Source organism: Tupaia chinensis, unplaced genomic scaffold (assembly GCF_000334495.1).
Source record: "Tupaia chinensis unplaced genomic scaffold, TupChi_1.0 Scaffold000147_1, whole genome shotgun sequence".
NCBI lineage: Eukaryota > Metazoa > Chordata > Mammalia > Scandentia > Tupaiidae > Tupaia > Tupaia belangeri.
Genome location: NW_006159617.1, coordinates 4,996,648 through 5,019,586, shown reverse-complemented (window position 1 = coordinate 5,019,586; position 22,939 = coordinate 4,996,648). Strand labels below are relative to the sequence as shown.

The 22,939-nt window shown below is 41.9% G+C and overlaps 1 protein-coding gene across 1 annotated transcript in view; it reads left to right on the top strand.

The window, feature by feature from the left end:
* Window positions 1–22,939, top strand: part of TLE4 (TLE family member 4, transcriptional corepressor) — a 166,693-nt gene that overhangs the window by 134,687 nt on the left and 9,067 nt on the right. Inside the window, 7 exon segments of the mRNA XM_006145481.3 lie at window positions 7,532–7,651; window positions 8,573–8,626; window positions 9,141–9,293; window positions 10,736–10,868; window positions 11,198–11,370; window positions 11,373–11,417; window positions 12,216–12,292. Of these exon segments, the coding sequence (XP_006145543.2) occupies window positions 7,532–7,651; window positions 8,573–8,626; window positions 9,141–9,293; window positions 10,736–10,868; window positions 11,198–11,370; window positions 11,373–11,417; window positions 12,216–12,292 (755 nt within the window).

The window sequence follows — 22,939 nt, the reverse complement described above, 5'->3', positions numbered from 1 at the left end:
TCATTGTGTGCACTTAACCTCTCTCCTTGATCATTCCACTGACTCTCACTTCCTCTGATTTAATACTGTTTTGATTACTGGAAGGCCGGCAGGTGGCGTGGTGGTTAAGGGCACTGGACTCCCACATGGCCGATTATAGTTCAAGGCCGGGACCTGGCAGCTTGCTTTCTCTCTTTCTCTCTCTTTCTCTTCTTCTTTCCCCCTCTCTGGTCAAATTAAAATAAATAAATGAAGTTAAATGAAATAATTCTTTTAAAAAAAAATATTTTGGTTATCTGACAAAGAAATTTATCTTGAACCAGGTTTCTCTTCCCAAGAGAAAATTAGAAAGACAAAAGATAGAGACATTTGTTCATGAGATGTTGTGTAGACAGTGAAACATTTAGTAAGAGCAGACTCTTCATATGGAAATTATATTAAATCCTCTTTTAACAAGTAGAGGTCTTCAGAAATTCCCAGTTATTTTTGTTAATGAATTTTGATTTGTGTTAATTTGAAAAAACAAGCTCTGTGAGGGTTATATACAGATTGTGCTTTTTATGACTTCCTTAACCAAGTAGGTTATTTTAAAAAAAAAAAGTCTTAGTGTGACAAACAGTAAACTGACACAGTGACTGGCACAGAGCCTTACTGTATCCGAGTTTTTCGTCATCAACATGCTATGAATTTTAAGTTAATTTACATAAATTTGCATGTGTTGAGTCAGTATGTAAGACTTTTGCATTTTCACCAAATAATTTTCATTTTGAAGTTTTTATGTTTAGAAAAGACGTTTTTGTATTTAAGTTTTCCCGTTGAGATTACTTTCTTCGCCTGTCATGGTTTTTTATAAATGAGATATATGTCTAAATGTCTTACCAGTTTTAACAATCTCCATGAATGGTAATGTAAACATTTTGTGTAATACTGTACAATAAAAATCTCAATCATGATCTCAGAAATGCCACTGTGATAATGGTGCTTTTTGAGTTTGGTATGTATCGTTTTATTCAGGATGTTAGATTTACTTCAAAACTTGTTGAAGGTGTTTCTAAACGTGCAGTGCTCTGCCAGCTAGTCAGTGTGATCAACTCCAGATAATGCATGATGGTAGTAGGCTCACCCTCCTGAAGGTCAGTGCTGCTCAGTAGGAATATGTAGAGACTCTGCTCATCTCCATCAGTACTTTAGCCCTTCTGAATTCAAGAAAGGCACCAGTGTTTATTTCCGGTCTAGACATTGGTCTTTTGCTTTTTCTAAGGAGTTGCAGAGGAAATTATGACCAAGGACTTCAGTTATGGTATCGATAAAGGATTTGCAGGAATCTTCTTCAGCCTCCTTTTCTGTCTCCCCAATGCTCACCATAAACACACTCACCCTGAATTGTCCCTGATCCAGTCTAACATTTAAGAATTCCTATACCGAGTGAACTACAGTCAGAGTAACAGTATAATTTATTATCTAAACTAAGCAGTTCTTGAATGTGAAGGGAAACCAGGATATAGGTATAGAAAGAGTAAACCAGGAATTGTGGTCACCCTAGCCAGATATTCAGTGATGCCCTGTGTGTCCTCATTATCTTCTTTATCCATGTGTTTGGAAATGGATTTACCCTTTGGTATCAAGTAGAAAGTAGATAGGGTTTTCAAAGGCCATAGCTGGCTGATAAGTAGATAAGCCATAGTAAGTGAGTTTTCTTGGTCATTGTTATCGACTGACCTTTAGCCTATTCTTCTGTTGTAATCTTGTAATGGGCAGGGATGCCTGAGCACTGCACCTTTGTGAATAGCAAGCAAGAATTAGCTTGATGTGCATTTGAAATCAAATTAGAAAGTCTCTTGTGGAAGTGGTATTTATAGACCTGTCTCAGTGCAGTATTGAACCAAAACCTTATTGTGAATTTTGAAAAGAGATGTGTTTTGGTTAATAGCAGCCTATTGAAACCCTATCATTATGGACCATCTGAATATCTTTGCTGAGGGGAAGTGCTACACAAATGCCTAGAATAGTCTTTAAAACACATAGCTCACCATCTTAGTTTCTGTAGTAAATAGAATTCGCTGGAGTGCAGTATCCAGCCTTAGTACGGAGTTGCTGTTGCTGAGCTCTAGGCGGAATTCCTGGGTCTTTGCCTTGTACTTATGTGGATTCTTTTTCTTAGTCCTTAGAACAGCCCACTGGGAGTGGGGATGGGAATGTTGTTACCCCAGACCGCAGAGCGGCTGAGACTAAGCAACATCCCTAGGGCTATATGGCTATTAAATGGAAGACTCTAGACTCAAACCCAGGCAGTCTGACTCCAGAGAAATGTTCTTGCCTGCTATTAAAATCTGCTCCCTGTTATTAAAATTAGCTAATTATACCAACACTATCTTCTTTCAGGGGGGTAGATACTTTATAGAACTCTTTCACATACATGGTCACCTTTGATCTTGAGGTGGTTGAGAAGTAAAGGTAGGAGGAGTGAGGCAGTCTCTTTTCAAGTTGCTGGAGGTGCCAGTTTTCCAGCTAACTCGGTCAACATCTTCAGTAAAGTCCAAGGTGGATTTCAAACTTGAATCTAGAATCTTCTAATTTTCAAAATGAGAACCTAACTTGTAATGTTTAGTAGTAACTGTTTTCAAAGCTTATATTTTGCTTCCAAAGCTATTGAGGTTTCCTATAAGAAAACTTAAAATTTTTATTATATTTCCCTTGGCTTCCCCTTGTTTGCCTCCTTTTTCTTTAATTAAATGCATCTACCCTGTTCTTTATTAATAGCCCAGTATAAGTGGTTACTTTTTTTAAAATGCAGAGCTTTACTGAACATTCACATTCCCTTGACTAAACAGTCATATTTTCCCTTCTTTAGATTATCTGTTGCTTCTGGCTGAAACTCGCCGTTCATAACAGATGTGCTAATATACCCACATAAATGATCAAATTGTAATGAAAATAGATGCGTTTAATATTTCTGAATTTAAGATTTATACAAAGTCAAGATGCAGCTCCAGTAAGTTTCTTTCCCCCTTTTTTTAAAGTTTTGTTTCTTGATGAAAGAGAGGTAGGGGGCACTTCCTATAGGACCTCCAATCCCAACCAGCCAAGATGCATGCTTGTGCCTAGAATGCACAGGGAGACCTTGGGACATGAACCCAGAACCCACGTGGCTTCAGCATCATGAGCAGCGCCTCACCACTGCACTGCTACACCTGACCTTTTTTGTTTTTTAATGAGAAAGAGAATAGGCAACACAGGAGGGAAAGAAAGCAGGAGAAAGAAGTATTTTTTTGTACAGGGTCTTGTCACAACTTCTCTTCCTGCCTCAGCCTCCCTGTTAGCTTGGACCCCAGGTGCACACCACAGCACCCACCGTTTTAGGTTGGGCCAGGAACCAAACCCCCCTGTGGCCTCAGCAACCATGCAGCAGCACCTCCCACTTTTGCCACTGGGGTAAGCCTTCCAGTAAATTTCCTAGGTAGTAAGCTAGAAAAATATCTAACCTAGCTAAGCTTTAAAAATAATAATAGAGATATAAAAGCAAGCTTTTCTGGTAAAAACATGACTTTGTGTCAACAGTATTTAATTCCTCCTATTCACATGCCCAGCAAAGATCCAAGTGGCCCTTTAGTGGCAGAATGGTGGACTTCTGAGGTTCATGGTGAGAGTCTGTGCCAAGTCCAATTGGATTCCAGAGCAATTATGTTATTAGAACATTGCTGATTGCCCCAGTGCCCATTGTGCAGCTTAACCTTTAAATGCTAGTGATAATTAACTACTTTATCATATCACCAGGAAACTCCAACATATGAAACTCTGTTCTATAGTAAAAGTCAAAAATAAAATGCTGCCCACACAATTGGAAACAGCTAGCTTCAGAAAAATAAAACTGTTTGTTTGTACATGTGTGCCAGTAAATAAAAGGAAAGATCTAAGTAGGCATTACCATTTAATATTTTTAAGAAAACATTTTATTGTTGTTGAGAAATCATTGTTTTCTTTTGGACAGAATAGATCTAGTGTTCAGTAGAGTGTATCATTATCCAAAGGCTCAGACAGTTAAGCGCACACACATAAACTCAGTTTTTCTTCTTTGTATAAAATAAAAAGTTAGATGAAGACTGAGGAGTTAAGGTGAATAAGGGACAGAGCTGGCATATTACCAGCTCTAAGAGCCACCACTACTCACAGCCTCCTCTAGTGAATGGTTTCCCATGGATGTGTTTGTCTAGGTGGCCCTCTGACATATGTTAGGAATTTTGGATTAAGATTGAGTGTTGCCAAGAAGATTTACAGTCATTAGTGTTCAAAACCATTCCTGGGACCACCCCATGATCTAGTAACTAAGGTGGCTGGATCACACATGGCCAACTGTGAGGTTCGAGTCCCGGATCTGGTAGTTTAATAAACACACCTGGCGTTCATGCGTGTATGCCCAAGATCCTAAAAGGAGGGAGAGATGGAGAAGAGATTGTGGCATGACCGTGCCTCATTCCTCATGGGGAGTGCTTCCTTGCTTTCTCTCCTCTCTCCAGCAAGTACATGTGCCCCTGGCAATTATTTTTTAATGTAAACAAATAAAAATAAAGTTTATTGCAAGGGCTCTATTCATTGGATGACCAAAACGCTAAGGGAACAAAGAGGAATGAGGAATTAGATTTGCCTGACAGCAGTATCCAGGGAAGCATTGAAAATTGACCTTAGAGCTGGTAGGTATCTAGAATGAGAGGAAGATTTCGAAAGGTGTTAAGGTGAATAAGGGACAGAGCTGGCATATTACCAGCTCTAAGAGCCACCACTACTCACAGCCTCCTCTAGTGAATGGTTTCCCATGGATGTGTTTGTCTAGGTGGCCCTCTGACATATGTTAGGAATTTTGGATTAAGATTGAGTGTTGCCAAGAAGATTTACAGTCATTAGTGTTCAAAACCATTCCTGGGACCACCCCATGATCTAGTAACTAAGGTGGCTGGATCACACATGGCCAACTGTGAGGTTCGAGTCCCGGATCTGGTAGTTTAATAAACACACCTGGCGTTCATGCGTGTATGCCCAAGATCCTAAAAGGAGGGAGAGATGGAGAAGAGATTGTGGCATGACCGTGCCTCATTCCTCATGGGGAGTGCTTCCTTGCTTTCTCTCCTCTCTCCAGCAAGTACATGTGCCCCTGGCAATTATTTTTTAATGTAAACAAATAAAAATAAAGTTTATTGCAAGGGCTCTATTCATTGGATGACCAAAACGCTAAGGGAACAAAGAGGAATGAGGAATTAGATTTGCCTGACAGCAGTATCCAGGGAAGCATTGAAAATTGACCTTAGAGCTGGTAGGTATCTAGAATGAGAGGAAGATTTCGAAAGGTGAATACTCAGGGAAGGGCATTTCTCTGAGCCAGGAGGAAAGGCTACACATGCAGTGAAACTGCACAGGGCATTGGGGGACACAAACTCACAGGGCTGATGGACTCAGGGTCAGGGCTCTGGGTTGGAGTGGGCAGTGAGGACTTTGGGAAACAGCATACGCTGAAGTTTGAACTTTTCTCCTGCGAATGATACGGTCCTTTTGAAAAATGAGGAGTGAGAAGTAGCTAAATCTCTGAATTCCAGTATGTGGAAGATAAACTGAAGAGGGGGGAAACTAGGTGTGGGGATTCGGCCTGAGATCTCACAGATTCTGTTCACATGTGTGGTTTCATGAACACCCGGTTTCCAAGTGCTTTGGGTTGTGTGAATGTGAAGCTTAAAAGTGAGTTTTCGAACTCGGCAGAGATACACAAAAGTCAAGAGGTAGTTCACTTTTAAAAATTGTCTGGCATGTAATGTTCTGCTTCAGTCTTGAGCTTTACAGAATAATGCCTGCAGCCTTTTTTGCCTCTAAGCTTAAGGTTGAATGTTTGAGTGGAGATAGTTACAGGGTTTGACACATACAATTTACAGAGTATTCATAAAAAACCTTGAGAAGGGGCTGACACAGCAGGGAAGGCTTTAGGTTTAGCCGACCCCTGGCAGTGGGCACCCACTCACTGGCTTCATTTTCCTCCCCCATCAAACTCCCACTGGCTATCCACTTGCTTTGAAAGCTTAGAAATGCTGGGGAAAACAGTGTGGTCTTTTGGACCAGAAATAAAGTAGAACGTAGAGCCACAAGTTCCAGCTATCCCCTGGCCTCTCATAGTTAATGAAAGGTCTTTGTAAAACTTTGTTTGTCTTTGTTATTATCAATAGACAGAGATGAATTAAAATGTCTATAAATGTTTTATATGAGATGACTAAAGTTAGAAATGAAAAAAGAGCATTATGAACACTTTTCTGAATTGATTTGGATGCCAGGCAAAGATGTTCTGGTTAGTAAGTCATTCTTCTTGAACTTCTTCTGTAGGCATTTTATCTCCAGGTATACTCTGTCTACTAAGTGCTCAAACATCAGCCCTGCCTTACCCCAGGCAGGGTACTTTCACATTTGGTACCCCGGCCCTGGGCCCTGCTGATGGCCTTTGCTCTCCACTCACCTTTCACTGGGGCAGTGCAGCTTCCCTTCTTTCCCCTTGCCTTTATTTGGATTTTCTCTTTGGTGGTCTGTTACACCATGACATGCTAGTTCTTAAGGTGGTTCCAGGTTTTAGTAAGACCTTCTTCACGTCTTCATGCATGATTTTAAGCTCTCGGTACCATCTACATGAGACTAGTAACCGCCTGCCCTTCAAGATTCATACAGTCAGATCTAGTGATTCTTTTCTGTGCAGGGAACTGAGAGCTCACTGAACAGGCAGAGTGAAGGATGTGGCCTGAGCTCCTATAGATCACCCCTGTCTGTGATCCCCTGGAGGCATGGGCCATCTTCTTCACTCCCTGGGCCAGGTAGGATTCCTAGGTTTCCAGAGAGAAAAAGAAACAGGCTCATGAGAACTCTAGGAATCAGAAAGGGATACAGCACAGTTTTGCAGGTGTTTTGCCAGACACTCTACATCATTCAGGCCCTTAAGAAACGGGGCTATGCAGATTCTGTGAATAGGACTGTTATGTACATGACCGCCAGTTTTGTTTGCACAGATCCCTAAAGATTACCTCTCATCTTTTCTCACTGAAGAATTACTAATTATTTCTTCAAGCTCAACTCTATTAATAGTTTCTTTGTAGAAGCTTGAAGTACTGACTTCCCATTAACCAGCAAACATTTTTTTAAAGCCTGCCTTTTCTTCCTTCTTTTTTCCTCCCAACTTTCTAAAAGTGCATGAGCAGTAAAATATAAACCTATATTTTAGACAAAACCCAGTCTGTCTTTTTAGCATACACTACCTCACCTGCCTTTTTTCTTTCTTTGTCATTCTGTTATCTCCCAGCCTTTTTTTGTCCTTTTCTTTCTTTTATTTTCCCTTTCCTTCTTGTCTTTTTCTCTTTGTCTTTCCCTCTATACTTCTGTCCGTCCTTATCTCCTTCCTGCCTTCCTGTCTTCTCTTAACAATTTTGCAGGTGTGTAGTAAAGAACAAAAAGAAAAGGTGTCAAAGGGATTTAAAAAAAAATCTCTGTTAAACGGATGCTTCTTTTTCAATGCTACTTCCCTTTCTAATTCCAGAGCTCTTCGGTATCCCCATCAGCCAGTTTTCGAGGTGCTGAGAAGCACAGAAACTCCACAGACTACTCATCAGAGAGCAAAAAGCAGAAAACAGAAGAAAAAGAAATTGCAGCTCGTTATGTGAGTTCTTTACCTTTGCTTTGGGGGAGACCAGCTTGCCTTGCCTTTTCTACCATTTGACTGTTACTGTCCAGTACTCAAACGTGGGGTAACAGCTTTCTTGGGGGGGGGGACGTATTTATTACGTTTATTGCTCTAATTGGGTAGCTGAGTTCTGTGTGTATGGGGATGTGCACTGTGTGCCCATCTGGCAGATGACAGAAGACGTGAGTGTTCTATGTTATTTGCAGAGGTGTATCTGTCCCCTTCCCCATGTATTTCAAGGTGGTTAAATTTTCTGTGGTTAGCTGGAAACGTCAGGGAGAAATATAAAATCACAGGAATTTTGTTTAAATGCCTTAGATGGACTCGTGCTGAGGAAGACAGCAGGTTTTATGGTCGGTAACTTGTAGAGACACTGCTATGTCCCTAGCATAGCTGAAGCTCTCAGTCCTCTAGCGGCTGGATAAGCTACTTAGATGAAGGGAGCAAGCCCGAAGGGCTGGTATGGAGACAGGCAATCTCTGTTCCTCCTCCCCTACAGGGGCCTTGGAGGGCTGTGGGCCTCCCAACAAGCTGAAAATCTGGATTTTCTCCTCCCAATTTAAATTTGTGACTACTTAATAAGTTGTTGTTGTTTTAAATACCATCTACCAAACTATACTCATCTGTAGGCTGGATTTAGCCTGTACATGCCAGTTTATGGCCACTCCTCTAGAGTAATAAGCCATCAGCTTCAATTGTTTAAACTGGAAAATGGAATCTTGTCACCTATTCATGACATCATGAGGATTAAAGGAAGTGGTGTGTTATATCGTATTTGGCACTGTTCCTTTTTATGAAATATGAAGAATTGGTCTGGACTCAACTTGGATAAATCTAACTAAAAATGTGACTTATTTGGCTGGGAGAGGAGATAATGCTTCTCGATTGTCCATGCAGGACAGTGATGGAGAGAAGAGTGATGACAACCTGGTGGTGGACGTTTCCAATGAGGTATGCTCATGGCAAGTTTTCACTTCCTGCTCTTACCCATTGGCGACAACAGAAGTTAGTGTTCAAGCAGTTAGTATTTACAATGCCTTCTTACTTTTTGAAGAAACTCACTTTTTGTTTACCTGAATAGTTGTGTATTACTGATTTTATGTTACTGGCCCCTTTTTATGTTTTGTTTTTATTGCTCTTTTTTTCTATGAAATGGAAGTGTCTTTTTCTATCACCAAGAGTGGACACAGACATGTATAGTCAGCTATAGAGCTCATTGACAAGCAAATTGTAGATTTGTGGGGGTTTGATTTTTGTTTTAAACAAGTACTGTAAATATTGTAGTGTTTTCTTTGACTTGGATACCTAATATTTTCTTAGACAATTTCAGTAAGTCCTGTTATCTTTTCCAAAACATTTTATGCTTCTAAGCTATTAAGTGCTTTTGACTAGCAATGCCTGTACCCGAAGATCCGGCATTGTAATTGCAAGGTGCTATGTTACTACCTGTGATGTTCCCTTGTAGGATCCTTCTTCCCCTCGAGGGAGCCCAGCACATTCCCCAAGAGAGAATGGCCTGGATAAGACACGCCTGCTCAAGAAAGATGCCCCCATTAGTCCAGCCTCAATCGCATCTTCCAGCAGTACTCCTTCCTCCAAATCCAAAGAACTTAGCCTTGTAAGAGCTCTTCACCATTTGTCTCAGTGTTGCTGGCTTTGAGGTGGTTGGGTTGGGTTTTTATTTTTATTTTTTTTGGTTTTTGTTTTGCAACTTTTCTATAAGATTTTTATTTCCAAGTATATCTATATGCTCAGTATTTAACTGACAGGAAGTATTTTGGGAACAGTGAGTTTACTAACTTGTCGGCAATGGGTGTTTGTCATATGAGTCTTTTTGTAAGGAGAGAGAGAGGGGTATGGAGAAATGGAGTAAAACACAGCTTAGGAGATGAAAAATATACACTGGGATTACAGGAGATGGTTTTGTCACTGTGGTGGATGGTAAATTTAGTTTGGGACTTGGATATGATTTTGTTGCTAGCTTTGTTTGACTTACCAAGCTGTGTATGACTGCAATAATTTTCTTTTCCTATTCTAAAAATAATCTGTCATTTACAAAAGTCTACCTTGACTCATACTGCAAATCACAAATGCAAAAATGTACTGCTTGTGAGTCGGGATAATCTCCCTGCCCTCGCTTCTTCTGCAATTGTGTAATTAGTTGTCTTTTTTTCATAGTGTTTTTTCTTCCTAAGCAGTTATTTCCTTATAACACCTTTTAAAATAAGATAAATCTAGCATTCAAATAACCTTTTGAATTTACAGCTAAAAAAGAAACATAAAATCATAGAAAATTTGTTTAAATGCCTAGATGGACTCATGTGCTCAGTAATAGACCAAATTGTGTGGAATATAACTTGCACAGAAATCCAGAATGATTTCATGTGGGTGCATTTCTGTGATGACTCAGGCTTTTTATAGGACCTGTTAACTAAGAGGTCACTTGTGACACAAACATTTTATCAAGAGCCCAACTCAAACCACTCAGTCTTTAAACCAGCGCCACCAGCAATTGCCCAGTTACTGTCAGAGCATTGTGGTTTGTCAGGCTTCTGTCTGACTCACACCAGTTTCCTAGACATGACCTACTCTTTATTCTAAATTCATTATTGTCCTCCTGAGCATTGGGTTTGTGTTCTCAAGGAGCTCTTTTTGTTTTTTTGTTTGTTTGTTTGTTTTCCTCTGACTGTTTTTGTTTTTAATTTATTTATTTATTCCATGAATGAAAGAGAGCCAGAGTTACAAAAACCCTGACAGTCTTGACACCACAAGAAACCCCCAGCTTCGGGCAGCCAGGACTGAAGGCACACACATGCCAGGCATACTGAGGGAAGTCTCCCAGGGCGAACCTGGAAGTTTGTGGCATGGGGGAGCCTCACCAAGACTCCCATTTTACCACTGTGTCACTGTTCACCCTTGTTGGCTCTTTGGAATTAGTGAAAGCAAACATCCAAGCTGAGGAAGCTCTTTGATTTTTCTTCTTCTTTTACCTTTGTAATGTAATATATCTGTTAAAGCTATGTGCTAATTGCTGGTTCGCTTCATTACATCTCTTGTCAGAATGAAAAATCTACTACTCCTGTTTCAAAGTCCAATACCCCTACTCCACGAACTGATGCGCCCACCCCAGGCAGTAACTCCACTCCTGGATTGAGGCCTGTCCCCGGAAAACCACCAGGAGTTGACCCCTTGGGTTAGTAAATAACGCTTTATCCCCGATATTTGTGCTTCTGTTTTTAAAGAACTTAAACCAATTTAAAAGAGTGCAATAAATGAAAATTCTAATGACCAACATTGAATGACTGTGATTGTTACACCAAGTTGTTTAGCCCAAACCAAATACCTGGCACCTGGTAGGTGTTCAGGTGAATCGGGATGCATGAAAGATTCCCCTCTGAATGCCAGAATGACTTTTGAGCATGTGAAAATAAGCCCATCTAACCATAGATTCTATTAAGAACGACTTTAATATTGTATCCTGTGGTCTTGGTTTTTCTTTCTTCCTTACATTTCGTTCTGCAGCCTCAAGCCTAAGGACCCCCATGGCAGTTCCTTGTCCATATCCAACCCCATTTGGGATTGTGCCCCATGCTGGGATGAACGGAGAGCTGACCAGCCCTGGAGCGGCCTATGCCGGCCTGCATAACATCTCCCCTCAGATGAGTGCCGCAGCCTCCTGCGGGGTGGGGGCCCCCCCGCCCCGGCCCCCCCCGCCGCTGCCGCCTATGGGAGATCACCAGTGGTATGTGGATGGGGTCCGACCGGGGTAATGTTTCAGAGTGCAGGGGCTTCTCCTACGGATTTTTAAATGTACTTTGTATCATATGACACGTTCGGAGAGGAGTCTGCGTGTGTTTGTAAATTAAGCTATAATACATGTAATTTTATCTCAATATGAATTTCTAGTGTAAATTTATAGTTTGTAGGTCTTTAAAATTTGTATTACTTGGGAAATTTCAAACATAAAAAATTAGATCTCATAGACTATAATGAATATAATCAATCTTTTGGGGGTTTTATTTTGTTTTTTGTTTGTTTGTTTGTTTTTTGAGAGGTTTTCGCTATGGGGCATGTGCGCTCGCCAGACAGACAGAGACATAGAAACAGAAAGCAAGAAATCACCCCCCAGGGGGAATGGTCACGCTGCAATCCCTTCTCCTCCATTCTCCTCTCGGGATCTCAAGCACGCACGCACACGTACACGGCGTGAGTTTTCAGCCACCGAATCCGGGATGCGAACCGCAGTCGACTACATGGGAGTCCAGCGACATAGCCATTACGCTAACTGCTGGTTCCCATAATCAGTCTTTTGTTTCTGTCATAAGCTTTAATAATCATTAGTGTAATTTTTTTTTATGTAAATTTCTTTCCTCCAGTATGTTACTGTTTAACCCTAAACTATTAGTTCAGCCATAAAAATTCCCACATATCTAAAATCTTATTTTTAAAGGGTCTATCCCAGGTTTTAGAAGAGAGTTTGAGGAGATAAAACAAGTTAATCTAACTATATATTTATTGTTTTGCTTGGGGAAAATTCTAGGTTGGATTTGATCCACACCATCACATGCGTGTCCCAGCAATACCTCCAAACCTGACAGGCATTCCAGGAGGAAAACCGTGAGTACCTTTGTGCCTTTGTACTCCTTGTGAGGTGAAGCCCTGGTTCCTTACAGTTTGAGCACAGACTGGTTGGCGTGGGGGTTTCCTGTAACTTAAATTTCTTTCTTTTTTTTTTTTTTTTTTTTTCATTTTTTTCTTAAAACATGTTTTTCATTTTTTCTTTGTGCAAGAACAGAATTAATGAGATTTTTTTTTTCCCAGCTTTAAAATTTTGAGCTTTAATACAGAAGTGCGAATTGAAGCAGCATCTCTAGTAGTCAGGTCTTCTCTCCATCTATTGCTGATTTCAAGGCAGTTCTTTGTTCAAAAAGTCTATTATGTGTAAACCTAGGTGTTCAAAATTTGAACATGTTATGAAAAGACTTGCCAAACCACAAAGGCTAGAATGAAATAAGGGCAGTCTAGAGCTTGGTTCTGTTTCTGGAAAAAGTGACTTGTTCAGTTGATTCTTACACTGTGAGCTGGGCATCTGGAATCTCTGTATTCACGATCCTCTTGAGTTTGGATCACAATCCTCTTGAGTTTGGAAAGAGCACAGCACACTGAATGATCTAGCCTCCTCTTTTACATTCTAAACTCTGATTTTACTCCACATCTTTTATTTCAATGCACTTCACCTTTTTATTACTGCCTACCTAAGGACAGTTCTTTCTGCCAATAGCTTGATCTTCCCAGATGCAGAGACTTTATTATAAAGTACTGGCTCTTTTAACATTCCAGCTGGTGGACAGGGCCTGTGGCCTAGTGGTTGAGGGAGCTGGCTCTCACATCATCAGCCACGATTTGAGTGTTGGCCCTGGCAGTTTGAGAAGCACGTTAGGTGCATATGCATGCTCGCCAGGATTCCAACAGGTGGAGGAATGGAGGAGAAAGATTGCATGACCACATTCCATTAAAGGATGCTTTCTTTCTCCTTCCCTCTGTCTGGGGAGCATGTGTGCCCTTCCAGCTTGTTTTTCTTCTTCCTGATGTTTGGGAAAACATCTCCCACAGACCCTCCTTGCCTTGTTAGTCATATATGTGTTGTCATACCTCTTTCCATTGGCATCCTCCACTATACAACCAAACATGCCACCTCCCCAGTGTCCAGGGCTGTTCATACTTGACCTTAGTAGCAGCTAAATGCCCCTTCTCCCATAGGTTTTCCTGGCGGCTTGCCTGTCTCATGACATTTACTAGTCCTCCTTCCTGCAACGCTTTTGATGTGACTTACTGTCTCACGTTCAGTTCTCTGCTGAGAGTCATATTACATTCCGTCCTAACAACCCTATCTTAAAATATTACCCCTTTCTCTCTTTCTCCTTGTTTTTTGTTTTCCTGCCTTTTAAAGTCGTACTTATAGCCATTATCTGCCTCTCCCCACTTGAATATAAGCTCTGTGAGTATAGAGCAGAACTTTCTGCTGATCAGTCACAGATGTAACTCAAATGCCTAGAGTGTGTGGTACCTGATTCGCAGTTGGTGCTCACAATGTAAGTTTGCTCTGTGAATGAGGAAGATGTGTTGACATTTGCCTTCTCTGACCTCCCATTACTTTGGTCATTACTTCACACTCAGACACGTAGTTATCAATGTAGTATTTCCTTTGTGTTCTCTTTTTTCCCCTCATGTTGCCTGCTGTCTTGGTGTTGAACATCCCCGACCTTGACTCTTTCTTTACTTTTCCTGTGGCGAATCGGATTCTCAGTTCTTCCTTCTATTCCCGATTTCCTGTTGCATCAAATAGAACACCAGCTCCATAGCAAAGTTGCTCAGTAAATATTTGACTGATTAATAAGAGAGAAAAGGCAAATTAGACTTTGAGTTCCTTGAGAGTTGGAGGTATAAATATCAATTACCATGAAATTCGGTGTATTTGTATGTGTTCTGCAAATAGTTGTTGACTGACTGACAAGTCTTGTTGACCAAGAACTCTGGTGTATTTGAAGGTGAAAGTTCAGTATGTTTCAAGCAGTGACTAAATAGCAAGGTCATAGGATTAATCAAATAATGCAAATACCTACAAGTCCCATATAAACTTGTGGGCCAGCTGGAGGATTTTCTCAAGAAAAGGTACTGTCCTCATTTCAGGTGCTGCATAGTTACCACTTAGATAACCAGTTACCCTCGGAGTTACAGTATAATATAGACACAGCGCTACTTCTTATCACAGATGCTACCTTTAGGCCAGAGGAGTGAGCAGTGTGTCAGGTGTGAAGAAGCAATTATGGTCTTGGTTTGGAGGTTCAAGTGCTGGGGCTTGACCTGTTGATGAACCACAATAGAATCTCGGTTGGTCTGACTGCTTCTGAGCCCTGAAGGAGGCTCCTCTCTTTCTTCCAGTCTTAACTCTTGGCATACGCAGTTTGTAAGATCCTTTTGGGCAGGTAGATGGAGGATTATTGATCATTTTTGTTCTTGGAAGTACCAGAGTCACACCTGACATGATTGGCAAATGACTCTTTACCAGGAATATCAAAAACATCTGATCTGGCATGGTTGGTTGGTGCTTGATAGAGTATGGGCTCTGGAGCATGACAGATCCAAGACTGGATTTTGACTGACTTTAGCCAGTTTCTTAACTTTGTTTCATTGGACTCATCAGTACTAGAGAGGCACCTCCTCGACCAGGATGTGAGAATGAACATTCTAAAAATATGTCTTCCTGGTAGTGTTGAATGTTCAGCACAACGTTCAGTACATGGTCCTATTCAATTACCTTCAGCATTATTTTCCTTTCAGCTTTGCCCAGGGTACTGCTAACTTTTCAACCATGTATGCTATAGAAGGTACCGTGTGTTATAGGGGACAGAAATAATGAAGATTAGATTGAGCAAAGTCCACGTTCTCTGTCATTGGCATGTCAGTATGTTACAGGGCATCAAGACACATTCACATTTATGCATAAAGAGATAATACACTTTTTTTTTAATTGCTAAAGAGCATGTGCACTTGCCAGAGGCAGAGAAAGAAATTGAGAGGCAGAGGGAGAAAGCATCCTTGCAATGGGTGTGATCAAACCCAGACCCTCCTTCATTGCGCCATTTCGTCATGATTTGGGGCACACAGGCTCATGCCCCTGGTATGTTTTTCAAGTGCAAGGGCTGGAATTCAAACTGCTGTCAGTTATTCGGATCTGGCTCCCATAACCACTAGATCAAGGTGCCAGCCCTAGATGATATACTTTTATTATAGATCTTTACAGTAAAAATTACTATGATGATTATGTGACTCTCTAGCATATAAGATACAGAATTGTGAAATTTTTTCTCCATAATTTTCAACAAAAAATCTTTTAATTTTTGCTATAGAATACGTACACTTTCTGCAGACAGCGAAAAAGTGAGAATCCACCTGCTGGGGGCCATGGACATGCTTTAATCCATTATCCTCCATTCTCTGGGAATTTTGGGCATGCCCACACATGTATCTGGAGATTTTTCAAGTTGCTAGGTCCAGGACTCACACCCCACAGTCACTCGTGTAGTATCCAGCTGCCTCAACCCCCATGCCATCTGCTGGCCTGAAAAAGCTTTTTCTAAGTATGCCGAAACATAATAAATCATCTAAAAGCTTCCTCTATCACACACTCGCATAATAACTGCCTTTTCTCCAGAAATACTTACAATAGTAGTGCATCTCTGTCCTAATTATTTTTACAAAATGAATTACTAGTTGTTATAATGAATAAAGCAACTTTTATAACTCACATTGGGTCTTCATGTCTGTCTGGGTGAGTTAGCAAGGATTCCTCTCAATGTGTAATTAGAATGACAGCAGTTTAATTTCAACATCAGGTGAAAATGGCCTTTACCCTTCACCTATTAAGTGAGACCTCTATGAATAGTATATAACTATTTGATTGGATCCATAGTATTATATTATGGAATGTGGCATGTGAATGCAGTAAAAAACAAAAGATTTCAGGTTTATGGGTTGTAGGTTGCTCACAATTCCAAAATCTTTGTCAGGTATTCTATTTGTTTTTATAAAGCAGATGTTCAAAATAAGAACAGGATCTGATACATAATAAAAACCTTTAACCAGTATTTGTTGGCTGACTAACCTGCTGGTGGGTTCAGTATGCTTCTTCCAATCCAGTTTTCTATCATACTTCATAAACTATAATAGTCAGACCTTTAATTGTGAATTTGAGGTCTTGTCCCCATCTTGTGAACCACTGAAAACCTACAGAAGGCATTGTGAAGTGTGAGGGAAATGAACACAACAGAACTAGGCCTCTTTTTTCTTGGGGGTGGGGGGATGTTTGCCATAGGGTGCATGCACTTGCCAGAAAAACAGAGAGAGACAGAGAGACAGAACACGAGAAATCACCTCCCAGGGGAGACGACCATGCCGCAATCCCTTTGCCTCCATTCTCCTCTCTGTATCTTGAGCACACATGCACATGCTCCCAGCGTGAGTTTAAGCCACCAGGTCCGGGACTTGAACTGTGGTCGACGTCGACTACGTGGGAGTCCAGTGACATAGTCATTATGCCAAATGCTGGTCTCCAAAACTGGGCCTCTTACAGAGGGGAGATGAGGTAGAGGTGGGAAAGCCAAGGACCGTCTTTAAACTTATGATGGCTTCTTTGAAAGATGATGATGATACAGATAAAATAATGACTGACACACATGTTTTAAACAGTTAAATATCAATTTGGAGACCAGCATTTGGTATAATGGCTATGTCGTTGGACTCCCATGCAGTCGACTGCAGTTCGAATCCCAGACCTGGTGGCTTAAACTCATGCCGGGTGTGTGTGTGCGTGCCCAAGATCCCGAGAGGAGACTGGAGGAGAAGGGATTGCAGCGTGGCCATCCCCACACACACACACACCCGAAGGGTGATTTCTTGCTTTCTGTCTTTTTGGTGAGTGCACACCCCCTATAGCAAATACCTCTCCAAAAAAAGAGAAAAAAAAAAAATGTCTTGTCAGAAAGTCCAAACTTATCTCCTCCACCTGTCTTCTGTCCTCTTTCCCATATCTGTTGGAGAGCCAGTCTTCATTCCTAGTAGCTTCACCTGCCAAGTGCACTTGTGTGCATGCCTGTGCGTGTTGGTGTTGGGGATTATAGGTCACTACAATTCTCTGGTGTCTGTCCTCTCTCCTTCCAGTCCTTCCTGTGTTTTTAGTGATGTGTTGGCATGTCAGCTAGGCATTTGGAGTGTCTAGTATTTGCACCTCAAGTTCATTATACATTTTGTGGACTAGGTCTTCGTCCCAGTTTCACCCACTTTTTTTTTGCTGTCATGAAGCATGATAGTACCCTAGTACCCATAATAACTCCATTATTGTGGGCTCACTCCTGCTGACTTTTACCGTTCCTTCTAGCTCATCATACTTGGACTTGCCTAGTCGAGGTATCCCCAGTACCTGTCTCCTAGGTTGTTGGAATCACTGTTTCTTCTTCCTTCTGTCTGTCCTGCTCCTTGCTACTAGATTTATTTATTTATTTGAGAGGTTTTTGCTATAGGGCGCTTGCGCTCACCAGAAAGACCAGAGAGACAGAAAGCAAGAAGTCACTCCAAGGGAGATGGCCACACCGCAATCCCTTCTCCATTCTCCTCTCAGGATTTTGAGCACACGTGCACACACGCCTGGCGTGAGATTAAGCCACCGAGGCGAGGACACGAACCACGGTCAACTACATGGGAGTCCAGCAACATAGCCGTTATGCCAGCTGCTGGTCCCGCTGCCAGGTTTTCTTTATGGATATCCATGCCCCGCTAATGTCACAGTCCCTCGGCCTTCAAAGAACCCTCAGTAAATGCTGTGACACACTCAGACTGGCTTTCCAGTCCTCTCTTTTCTAGTGTTATATTAAGGATCTGGTATATTTTTTCAGACTGTGCTCTGGCCGGCTCCTTCAGCCACTCACTGTGGGATCATTGTTGAATAAATTGAGTTCCTGCATTAAAACCAATCTGGAGGAGCAGGTGGCGTGGTAGTTAAAGTGCTGGACACTTCCACATGGCCAACCACAGTTCGAGTCCTGGACCTATTGGCTTGCTTTCTCACTTTTCCCTCTCTTTCTCTCTGTGTCTCTAGTCAAATTAAAATGAATGCATGAATAAATAAAATTAAATAGTTCTTTAAAAAAATAAAAAACAATCTAGGAATTTCTCACATTATTTTATCTCAACCTTTTGGAGACTTATTCCTGCTACCTAGAATGTTTTTTCTATCTTCCTCCTTGATGAAGTTCTTCTATTCATTAAATAGAAAACAGTACCATGTCTCTCATAAAATAAAAGCTGAATCTTGCCTTTTAAACCACCCCAGTATCATACTTGCTGTCCAAGTACAACCTGGTATTGTAGTCCTAGCTGTACTTTTCTTATTGTGCTTCCTAAAATTATAAGCTACTTGTAGGCAAGGCCAGGAGTCTCACCTAACTTTGTATCTTTAACATGGTATGTGTAGCAGTGTATGTAGGTAGGAGTTAATACAGTTGATGCGTGTAATAGATAGCAAGGGAATAGTCCTCGGAGCCTGAGTGTCTATGATTACTAGCTATGTTGACTTTCCTTGCATATTCCAGTCATCTGTGCTAGTAACAATATCAAAGAGTTTGTTGAACTCTGACAGAAAGTTTATGCTAGAGCTTCATTTTTTTTCCCAGTTCCAAGTATCTTTTACGTATGCAAATAGCAGACAGAGGGCCACATTATGTCCTTAATGAAAGTAGGCTCTTAAAATTCATTTGGACTTTTAAAGGGAAGTCCCAGGAACATAGTGGATGCTCTCAGGGTGGTTGTGGTTGAGTTGAATGAAAAATGTCTTATTGAAGACCTGGAGTTGTATGCTTGGTTTCTTAACTGTTTAAATTCTCATGACTCTTTAAAAACCATTTAGTGATTCTAGAGGTGAGAAAGAGCTTTTTTCCCAACTAAATTATCATTAACAATGTATAACATCATCTAAACTTGGAATAACCTTCCTTTCCCTTCAAGATTTAGTCTTCTTGACCCCTTAATTGCTAAATCAATCAGGCTTTTCCTCAGTCATCAGCCTCAGCCTCTCATTATCATAATAAAGCACATGTGTGCACGAGGGAGGGGCTCTCTCGCCTCTGGGCTTGGCCATGCCGCCATCCCCATCCTTTCACCTTCCAGCCTGTCACATCTCAGACATGTGCGTGTGCCCAGTGTGTTTTAGGCTGACTGGGCCAGAGATCCCAACTGCAGTCACCATGTGGGGTTCATCTGCTTGCTCTTGAGCCATTCATTACTGCTGTGCCACAAAGCCCGCTCTCAGCCTTTCTGAGTAGTACTGCCTTCTCCCCCTTGCCTGGACTCCAGGTTGACTTTGTCTTGAGGTTACCCCTTTACCTATGGCACTCGGAGGGATGACCTTTCAGGGACAACGATACTGTGATTGACCCTCTTCTCCAACTTCTTCTAGAATGGAACTCACCTCCCCTTTTGTGAAATCTCTGTTGTCCCTTTGACTATCCTCTCCTACACCTTGTTAGGAAATTTTCCCACTATATTTAAGACTTAACACATTGCTTAGCATCTTCTTTCATTCGGAGCCTACCTTTTTCATGGTCGACTCTCTTAGCCATAAGAACAACTCCTTATTAACACTGTCTTCATTTTTGGACCACTTCATCTCTAGCAAACCTCTGTCGTACACAGCCTCTGTCTTCTGTGTTTACAGACTCACAGACACGGAGCTGTTACCACCCCTCTTACCTCTGGAATCTAAGCATCCCATACAGTGCAGCCCCCTCTGCCTAGACCCAGCCAGAAGTTTCCTGAGTTGCCGATCCTGTTCCTACAGTTTTCTCACTGTCTGCTTTCTCACTGTCTCCCCTGAGCCTCACCAGTGGCTTCTCTCCTAGATGACTGCAATAACTCCTGACTTGCCCTTTAGTCACCGTGCCACCTAGAATCCATTCTTTACCCAGCAACCAGGATGGGCATCAAAACTTGGAGCTCTGCCCCTCCCTCGCACAGTCTCATCCTTCCCACTCTTCTGTCTGAAACTGTCTGTCTGTGTGAAACAGCATTGGCCACTGTCTGAGGTGACTTATCTGCTTGTGTGCTAATCTGTTCTCTCCTCTAGGATGCATGCTTATGTGATGATAGGGGCTTCGTTCTATGATTCGTTTCTGTCCTGGATGGTATTCAGCACATAGGAGGCATGCTGTATAAAGGGTAATAAGCTCTCTTGCTGTGGTCTTCACATTTGCCGTACTCCTTTTCATCATACCATTGTAATACCCATTCTTTTTTTTTTTTTTTTTTTAAGAGAGACAGAACATAGAAAGACAGAACACGAGAAATCACTCCCCAGGGGTGTGGCCATGCCACAGTCCCTTCTTGCCTTCTCGTCCAGTCTCCTCTCAGAATTTTGGGCATGCATGCACACATACCAGCATGAGTTTTAAGCCACAGGGTTCGGGATTTGAACCACAGTCAACTACATAGGAGTCCAGCAACGTAACCATTACATCATCTGCTGGTTCCAGTACCCAGTCTTTATATCGTAGCCCCATTGGTTTTTTGGGGTTTATTTGGGAGAGATTTTTGCTGTAGGGCACATGTGTTCACCAGAGAGACAGAGAGAGACAGTGAGAAATCATCCCCCGGCAGGTGACCATGCCGCAATCCCTTCTCCATTCTCCTCTTGGGCTTTGGGCACGCATGTATACACACACCTGGCATGAGTTTGAAGCCTCCAAGTCTGGGACTTGAACTGTGGTCAACCATGTGGAAGTCCAGCAGTGTAACCATAATGCCATCTGCTATTCCCCCTCCCATTGCCATTTTTCCTGTCCTCACTCACTCTGTCAAATTCCTAGGGTACTATGGGACATCCGTTTTTCATAACTCTGTTCACCATCTGACATTTTCTTAGATGCTTATGTGAGCATGCCATTAATGAACGTGCCCCACAGGTTGTCATCTCTGGAGGATGGGATGTGTGGATTTCTTTCTTACCCAGTTTTTAGTATATGCTTGGCACACTGGGGTACTAAAGAAATGCATATTAACTGAACAAACCTCTTGATAAAGTGTCATGATTAACCAGTTTCCTCCTCCCTTCTACTTTAGTATCTTTATTGACATTTTACCCATCTTTTGTGTACTCTTGCTAGGGATTCCTTAAATGTAAGCATTATAGATGCTGCATCTGGTCTACTTCTCATCACAGCATCTGCTTCAGGGCTATTCTTTTGCCCCCTTGGGTTCAACCATCACTTCCTGGTGGATGGCCACACATCAACATTGCTGACCGACCTCTCCTGAAACATAGCTCTTTGGATTTTCTTTGGCCCTCAAGTTCAAGAAAACCACATGGCGTACCTCCTGACATGTGTACCTTTCAGTTACCCTTTTCTGCTATCTTCACTGGGTAATGCAGTCCACCTAGTCGCTAGGTTTTGAGCCCCAGAGTCCGTAGCGTCTCTCCATCTAAGGTAGCATATCTAGTGTGTCTAAGACCTGTTTATTTGACCCAATAAATAACTTCTACTCATTGGCCTTTTGCTCTCCACCTCCTTTCTCCTCACCAAGTCTGACGTGCCTGCTTTCTTCTGTACCTGTCTGTAGTCTACAGAGGAAGTCATGTGCCTCTACTGTCTGGAGTCTGGAACTTCTGCAACCACAGGGCATGCTTCATCCTTTTAGGAACATTCGGGTGGCTGATGAGGGCCCTTTAGTGATGAGCTGAATCTGGATGAATGTGAGCAGCCTCTAGGGTTTTGAAACTGTAAACTTTTTATTTGATTTGATTTGAAAATTGCCCTGCAGTTCAGCCTAAGCTCCTATCCTTTGTACCTCCACAAAATGGTTTCCTTTGGTATGTCCTTGTAAATTTCTTCCCATAAACAGAGCACATTTCCAAGCTCCATGCCAAGTAGAATGACATAATACTCCAAATGGATCGTTGTCCATCTTAACCCCCAAATAGGCCCAGCTGCCTCCCCACCCACAACCAGCATCTTCTTGAAGCCTCCAGAAAGCCATTGTGCATCAAAGCAGCCTGACTTGTCCTCTCTCTGGCTTGAGAGCCCTAAAAACAAAGATGAGTCTGTTGAGAGCGATGCTCTAACTTAAGGTACATTTCAGAACCAAATGTTCTTATGACCTGAGGGTTTGCCTGGAAATGCACTGGAGGTGGAGGTGCTGATAGGTCCATTGTCAGTGGACCTTTGGCGCTGTCACACAGGATGCTTTTCTCCTTTCTTACTCCATTTGGATTTACTGGGATTTATGATTGTTAAGTCTGATCCAGGCATTTACATGTGACTTTATCTTTTGGGGGGTAGGGGTGGTGGTGGCGTACATCTGCCATTTTGACTTCTTAAGCGTAAAGATGCTCAGCTCCTTGAACTTCATAATTTTGTGAGTTCATGATCTCCATCAGTAAGTCATTCACTCGGAGTGAATTGATCTATGGAAACATCTCATCTCAGGCGTCCGAATTACCCAGCATAAAGGCAACATAAATTTATCTGAAAGAGTAGGCGTATTTGCCAGTGGTTACCTTAGATCTCTGTGAGGTATGGTAGTATTGTCTCCACGTTAGAGATCAGAACTGAGGTTCAGAGAGGCTGAATGGCTGCCAGTGTCATACAGCTACTATTGACAGGAGTGGTCGGGTACCTAGCTGTGTGGCCCTGAAAGCGGTATCCTTCCCGCCCACCC